This window comes from Morone saxatilis, unplaced genomic scaffold, assembly GCF_004916995.1.
Source record: "Morone saxatilis isolate NCDOM2014 unplaced genomic scaffold, NCSU_SB_2.0 Contig24, whole genome shotgun sequence".
Lineage (NCBI taxonomy): Eukaryota > Metazoa > Chordata > Actinopteri > Moronidae > Morone > Morone saxatilis.
The window spans coordinates 14669556-14677263 of record NW_023339807.1 but is presented as its reverse complement, the minus strand read 5'-3'; the positions used below and the strand labels follow the sequence as shown (position 1 = coordinate 14677263).

Genomic DNA, 7708 nt, shown 5'->3' with positions numbered 1-7708 from the left:
CACACACGCACGCACACACGCACGCACTCTGTTTCCTGTCGGTCGGTGAGGAGATCATATGTTGCTCCTATCTGTCTCTGCGCTCTGCTAATGATCGTAGTGTCAGTGTATGATATAGTGACCGACTACTCTTTCCTATCCCCATTGATCCGCATCTCTGGCTCAACACCGTGACCTTGGATTGAAGGACACACTCACCTCCAGCAGCTTACAGGGCTCCTTACACTTAGGAGCCTTTTATATCATCAGCATATCTTGTCATACACAGCCTGACAGCAGTACACTCACACGCACTGACAAAGCATACACACACACACACACACACACACACACACACACGTGCAGGAAGGCAATCACAGTATTGCTTTCTAGGACAGCAGCTGTGCAGCATCTTTATGTGAACGGTAGGAGAGCAGGGAGAGTGCTGTGTGTTGTAATGTGGAGAAGAATCCCAATAATAAACTCTCCATTACTTTCTTTTTACTGCTGTGTTTTATCAGTTTTTTTTACAGCTTTTTACTAAAAGAGAAGTTTTTGAGGGAGGCACAACCGGTTTTAGCTGATCTTGACTTGGATTTTGTGTCCACACACATGAAAAATGACTTTGTTTCCTGCTGCAAGAACACACTGTTCACCACAGCTTACAGTAAACATTGGTCCTCCTGTAATGTGAATGTGATTCCGGTAACAGAAAATGGGGAGAGAATGCAGATAAGCTGCGGGTTATCCCTCAGAGTGATTAATAAAACAATGCATTGTTAAAGAACAGCGCCGTGCTGCAGATGGTCTCTGATTTTTTACCTGGATAAATGCATTATTGATTGTTTTTGTCCGATTTACAACCATTTCTAACCCACAGATTCAAAAAGTATCCTATACATTAAGCATTATTGCAGCATATGGTGAGGTTAGATGTACAAATAAGCAGCCATTCGGTGTCACTCAAAGTTTTGGCTGGTATTAATGTTTGTTGTTTTCCATCTCTCAGAAGCAGGATGAAGGTGTGGTTCTGTTGGACCAAGTATGTGACCACCTGGGCCTGCAGGAGAGGCAGCTCTTCAGTCTGCAGATCAGAGAATCCAGCACAGCCATCGCCTCTATCAACACACACTCTCCTGTGAGCTCACTGTTCATCTGCTGCACATTCAGGCTGAGATTGTAATACATTCCACTCGCTGATTGCTGTTTAGACGATAATATCCACAGGGTTTTTTTTTTTTGGCCCCAGTTAGCCATTATGCCTAATGAATTTCTCTCTCTCAGAGATGGCTGGAACCTGAGAAACCCCTGAAGAAGCAGATAAAAGGTATCTGACCTGTTCTGGCTCCAGAGAATTCCGTGAATTTACCCAGAATTTCTTCTCTAGACAAATACAATTTGAATTGTTTTGTTTTTACATTTAAATACATTTATGAATGGGATGTGTATAAGAGAAGAGGTCCAGTAGATGATTAACATGTACTTCTGACCACAGATATTATGCAATTTTTGACAACATGATATTTCTCTGCAGGCCTTGCTTCTCCCTTTTATCTGAACTTCAGAGTACGATTCTTCATCTCTGATCCCAACTCTCTGCAGCATGAACAGACAAGGTTAGTATATGTGTCGTATGTAATCATATGGCAGTAAATATTAATGTGGAGAAGTTGTCTTTGTCCTTGTCCCCTATTTACAGGACAATGATTTTCCTGTTCGGCATCACCATTTTTTAGTTCAACATCAACATTTGGCTCACTCTGAGGGCAAATAAATCAATTCCTACATGAAAAGTACAGCTGAGAATAATGGGAATGTCATTAGTTTTGTAGGTATAAGTGTTGGACGAGTTACAATGTTGACCTGATGGATGAATCACCAAAGTTAATGCAATTCATCTCTAGGGAGGGCTTGAATGTGTGTACCAGATTTATTTGCAGTCTGTCCAGTAATTGTTAAGCATTTCACTCAAAACCACAAACCCTGCTGGTGAAGAAAAACTCAGAGGGTTATCAAAGTGAGCAGGATTCATCCTCCAAGAACCATGAATGTCTGTAGAAAATATTTTTGTCAATCCATGTGGTAGATTGCTTTCATCTTTATTAATAAGTATAAGTATTATAACTAGATTCAGGAACAAAGGCCACACCTCAAACTCATCTCATTTCCGCACAAAGAGACACTTAAACACACCTTTTCTGTTCACTCCCTCCTTGACTATGATTATTGTTATGCACCAATTTACCAAAGCAAATTCCTTGTATGTGGAAAACCTACTTTGCAATAAACGTTAAAACTCTGTATTAAAAGTCAGGGGGTCATCCAATTTAGTAGGATTTATCCTCTGGGGATCATAACTGCCTGTAGAAAGATTGCATTGAATAGTTGTTGACATATTTCAGTCTGGATCAGATAACTGACAGACTGGCATTGACTGCTAGCTAAAAACACCGATATGTTTAAAGAGGTTTCTGCAGGAAACAGAAAATACAAGCATGACTTGGTGAAGTTCCTCTTGTCTTGTCCCTGTAGGCACCTGTACTTCCTCCAGATCAGGAGTGACATTAGAGAAGGACGGTTAGTAACACACAAACTCACCCAACCCACCCCCCTTGTGCACTGCTTGTATTTAGCTGTTACAGTGTATAATCATGGGGTATGATTGCAGGTTGCAGTGCCCACTGAGTGCAGCTGTAGTGTTGGCTTCTTACGCTGTGCAGTGTAAGTCCCATCTGTTCCTAAAAAAACAACTGATTAATGACTTAATAATAACTTTGTGAGTAATTATCCCCGTTGAGGGTGCTCTCAATAAGCAGCAGCTCTCTCATAGTACCCCAGTTGTCAGTTTGTGGATCTGGTTAAGTGTTTCTGTGTGGATGCTCAGTGTCTCTGTCCATCGCCTGCAGCGGAGATGGGGGATCACTGTCCCTCCCTACTCCCTGGTTACCTCTCGAAGTGCCACTTCATTCCTGAGCAGGATGAAGACTTCCTGTCTAAAGTGGAGGATCTGCATCCACAGCACAAGTAATTCAGTTCATTACATGTAGTTGCCACTGAAAATAAACTGGTTTGTTGTGCAGTTCTTTCCTGCTGCTGTATGTGACTGTGTGTGTGTGTGTTCCCAGGGGGCTGAAGCAGAGCGAAGCAGAGCTGTGTTTCCTCAACACAGCACGGACGCTGGAGTTGTATGGAGTGGAGCTGCATGCTGCCATGGTAGAGTTATTCCCTCGATTAACTGTCACGTCTTAATTCGTGTTCTAGGTTAAACATCAAAACAATAACAAAAGACAAAGTTTGGTGACATTGTGAAGTAGTGACGGATTATGGAAGTTCTTCAGTGTTCCTTGTTCAGGAGTTTTTTTACTGGGATTATTATTATCTGCAGAGGCCTCCTCCTCTCCAAAACCAAAACAAACAGACAGTAATTAAAACAGCAAAAACACTGAATAAAGCAGTTTCTTTTTAGAAATCTGTGTTTTTCTGACGCTTTTCGACAAAGGACTTCAACTTGTTTCTCTGATAAATATAAAAAAATATATATTTATATATAATATATAGGTAAATACAACCAAGATCTAAAAAGTGTATTGAATAAATGTGGCCTCAAACTAGATAAGAAGCCAGTTTATGACAGCTTGTGGCAGACAACCACAATGATGACGCATGCACAAAGATGACGCGATTGACATGCAACTGGTGAAATGCACCATTACCTGAATACAATTACAGATTTCTCTGTGTTTGAACATTGTTGAAAACATTTAGGATAATATAGGTACACAACTCAACATTATGTATAACATAGGTCTAGTGTTTATAGACATTTTAATGTGGAAATGTTCCATATTATATCTGTGTGACACTTTTAGTCTTCTTTCTCTCTCTCAGGACACCAACAACGCCCCTCTGATGGTGGGTTTGGCCTCCAGTGGTGTTGCAATATTCTGTAATATGATTTGCTCCAGTTTCTTTCCGTGGTGAGTAATTGTGCTGCTAATTACACACGTTTTTCCTGTATTTTCTGAAGCTTTGAACCAGTTGCATTCTTCACATGTAGGGGGAACATTATCAAGATTTCATTCAAGAGGAAACGCTTCCTCATACATCTGAAACGCAAACACGTGAGTCCCTCTACCGTTTATTTGTTCTTGATAGTTTTAAAGATCTGCTCTGAACAAATTGTAACTTTTAATTGCTCCACACACTTGGCTGGTAAATCCATTGAAAGTTTGGAGTCAACACAATTTTCTGATTGCATTTATATTGAGCTGTGATTAGAAAAAGGACATTGGAGTTTATGCTCAACACTTTCATTTTTCAACAAAATGTCACAAATACAAGCTTTGCTACTGCATGGCTTACATGGATGTAAATGTGGTATTGATTGAATGATTCATATACACACTTTTGGCAGTAAGTAATAAATCATTCATATAAAATATGATTTTATATTCTTATTACCAGCTACAAATGCAACCTGAGCAAAAAAAAACAACTCTGTATGTTGCAGGGGGAGACCCAGGACTGCGAGGTATCTTTGGTTCTGCCCTGCCCCAAGACCTGTAAGAACCTGTGGAGGTCCTGTGTGGATCATCATTCTTTCTTCAGCTCCAGCCGAACCTCCAGGAGCCCCAAACACAACAACAGCACAGTCCAGTCCTACAGGAAGCTGATAACACAACATCTGGGCCTCGGCAACAGTAAAACAGAGAGGTGAGCCTGTGCTCGTACATGTATATTCACAGTTATATTCTTGTCTTAAATACTTAACGTTTCAAAATTTTGTTCCTGTTCCTTCTTAATTTGCAGTGGTCCAGTGTGCCAGCGTGTGGTGGGAGGGATGGTGTGGAACCCAGTTCTGCGGAGATCACTTTCATCAGAGCATCTCGAGACCAAGAGCCTGCCCTCTAGATCGCCCCCTACCACCCCAAACTGGTACGAGCTGCCGGATCAACCCCGTCTATAACGAGACACTGTAGTTTTTGTCTAAGGCCTCAGCATCTCAGATTATATCTTGTCATTTGATAAAAACACTCACCTGGTTTTAAATAAAATTAACCTGAGTGCTGGTTTGTCTCTGTGGCAGGCGAAGTCCTCGGGTTCGCCACGGCATCCGCAAACCTCGCCCGTCCTCGGTTGAACTGACCAATGACCTGAAAGACATGTCGGAGGGGGAGGATGTGTTCTACACATACAGGGCGTCTGTGAGCAGCAGCAAGGACAGTGAGGGGGACAATTCACCACATCAGTTAGTATTGGTTTCAATGGGAATGTCTTACCAATCATACGAATTAAGGTTGGTTCACTGAGCCAACAAACACGATAGCGGCACTCTGACTCTGTTTGACCTGAATGGAACCTTGACTACATCTGTGTGTTTCATGTCAAAATGGCTGCTGTGAAAAAGGTCTATTGCGTGGGATTAGCTGGCATGGCGAGTTTAATTACTTTCATATTGAAATTGTAGTTGGATTTAATGCACTTTTAGCAGTAACCTCTTATCAAGATGTAAATGGTGAAATTGACGGCTGTTACCACCAAATTTAGTACCATTTAAGATAAGATAAGATAAGATATTCCTTTATTTATTACTAATATTATTAATATTAGAAGATATAAAACTATAAATTAAAGTATATACACCATGCACTGTTTAAGTAGGACATGGAGTGCAAAATATGAGCAGAAAATTAACCTTGACTAGAACTAAACTACTACAAGGTTTGTGCGTTGTATGTGTAGGAGTTTTAAATCTTCTTTCTGTTTCTGCGGGGTTTGGGATACTGTGGTGCTGTGGCGTTGGGCAAGAGTATGATGGGGTGTCCGATGGTACCAAACCGAAGCCTCCAAAGTCAGTCTGTAGCTGAAAGTGCTTAGTGTCAACCAAATATGGTTTATTCAAGAAAGAAGAAGCAGTACTCGGTATCATTTTGATATGGATGTTAAATATAGAGTGTGCTTCATTTGTGATTATAGGTACAAACCTATCATTCTTAATGTGGTGTAGATCACCGGATAGGCTTGTGCTTTATAAAAAATAATTGCTCAAATTGGTCAAATAATCACAATTAAATATTTTCCCCAAACCATTCAGCCCTAACATGTGTTGTCAAAGCATTTATGGGAAATAAATGATAGGATGATGATTGGTTATGAGGATACTTGGAATTATATTATTATCACATTTGTGAATGTATAAAGGAAAGTGAAGAAAATATCTATATTTCATCTCTTTCAGCCTTTCAGGCAACCATGTGACAGACGAGGCTTTGTTACAAATGGATGACAGTATAGGAGAGGAGGACGGTGACCACAGCTTACACCACTACAATAAGGTCTGTTATTGTATCATCAACTCTAAATAAGTGTAATGTATATCCATCCGTGTGTGCGTACATGAGTTGATTCTGGGTACTGTCTATGCAGGGTGCTCTCGGCGACGGTGATTTGATGCTAATATGTATTACCCCCGATCACGAGGGCAAGTTTGGCTTCAATGTAAAAGTGGGTCTCTCTCTTACACTCCTTTCATGTTTTACGTTGTTTTTGTTTACACACGGTGTATGTTTGTGTTGTCACTCTGCCACTCTTGCTCCATTTAATTTCCAAACTCCTCTTAGGGCGGGGTGGATCAGAAGATGCCTCTTGCTATATCCCACGTTAAACCTGACTCTCCGGTAAGAACAGACTCAGATGTGTTTGTGTTTTGACGGTCTGGCGTCTCCAGGTTGTGTCCAAATATCTGTATGATGAAATGTAAGCACAATATGGACTGATTGATATATAATAAGTTAGATGTACTGGACTGAAGTCACTTTACAGAACAGTAATTGGCTACTATTTTGATAAGTGATCAATCATGTAAGTCATCTCTCAATCTTTGTGTTTTGGTCTGTTGGTCTGACATAACTAATAATTTTGGACGTCACTTATGTCCACCTTGTGGATTAGGCAATCAATTAGAACAGATTAGTTGATCATTACATTTAAAAAAATTAAAGCTGATACTGATATTGATATCTCATAGTTTAAAGACTATGACTTTAAGATTTTTGAGGCACAGACTGATATCATTATTTAAACGTAAAAGAATCAGCCAACAATATGTTGGCTGGTTGTAATTTCTAAAGAAAATAAACATACAGTCATGGACGAAAGTATTGGCACCCCTGGAACTTTTCCAGAAAATGCACCAATTTCTCCCCCAGAAAAGTGTATGCAATTACAAATGTTTTGGTATATACACATGTTTATTTCCTTTAAGTGCATTGGGACAACACAAAAAAGCAGAAGAAAAAAGCCAAATTTGACATCATTTTACACAAAACTCCAAAATTGGGGTCGACAAAATCATTGGCACCCTCAACTTAATATTTGGTTGCACACCCTTTGGAGAAAAAGGTCATTGTCCGCTGGAACACCCATGACCTCTGACGCAGACCCAGCTTTCTGACACTAGGCCTACATTACAGGCAAAAAACTTTTGAATAGTCTCCAGATTCATGATTCCTTGCACACAATCAATACACCCAGTGCCAGAGGCAGCAAAACAACCCCAAAACATCTTTGAACCTCCACCATATTTGACTGTAGGTACCGTGTTCTTTTCTTTGTAGACCTCATTCTGTTTTCTGTAAACAGTAGAATGATGTGCTTTGCTAAAAAGCTCTACCTTAGTCTCATCTGTCCACAAAACATTTTGCCATTTTGTGTTGTCCCAATGCACTTA

General features: G+C 40.2%; 1 protein-coding gene across 1 annotated transcript in view; it reads left to right on the top strand.

Moving 5' to 3' along the window:
* Nucleotides 1-7708, top strand: part of ptpn3 (protein tyrosine phosphatase non-receptor type 3) — a gene marked incomplete at its 5' end in the record, with an annotated part of 15590 nt that overhangs the window by 176 nt on the left and 7706 nt on the right. The window contains 15 exon segments of the mRNA XM_035672349.1: nt 989-1117; nt 1264-1306; nt 1514-1595; nt 2512-2556; nt 2648-2700; nt 2886-3003; nt 3105-3192; nt 3868-3956; nt 4037-4100; nt 4490-4692; nt 4789-4914; nt 5066-5227; nt 6218-6314; nt 6406-6483; nt 6600-6656. Coding sequence (XP_035528242.1) covers nt 989-1117; nt 1264-1306; nt 1514-1595; nt 2512-2556; nt 2648-2700; nt 2886-3003; nt 3105-3192; nt 3868-3956; nt 4037-4100; nt 4490-4692; nt 4789-4914; nt 5066-5227; nt 6218-6314; nt 6406-6483; nt 6600-6656 — 1434 coding nt within the window.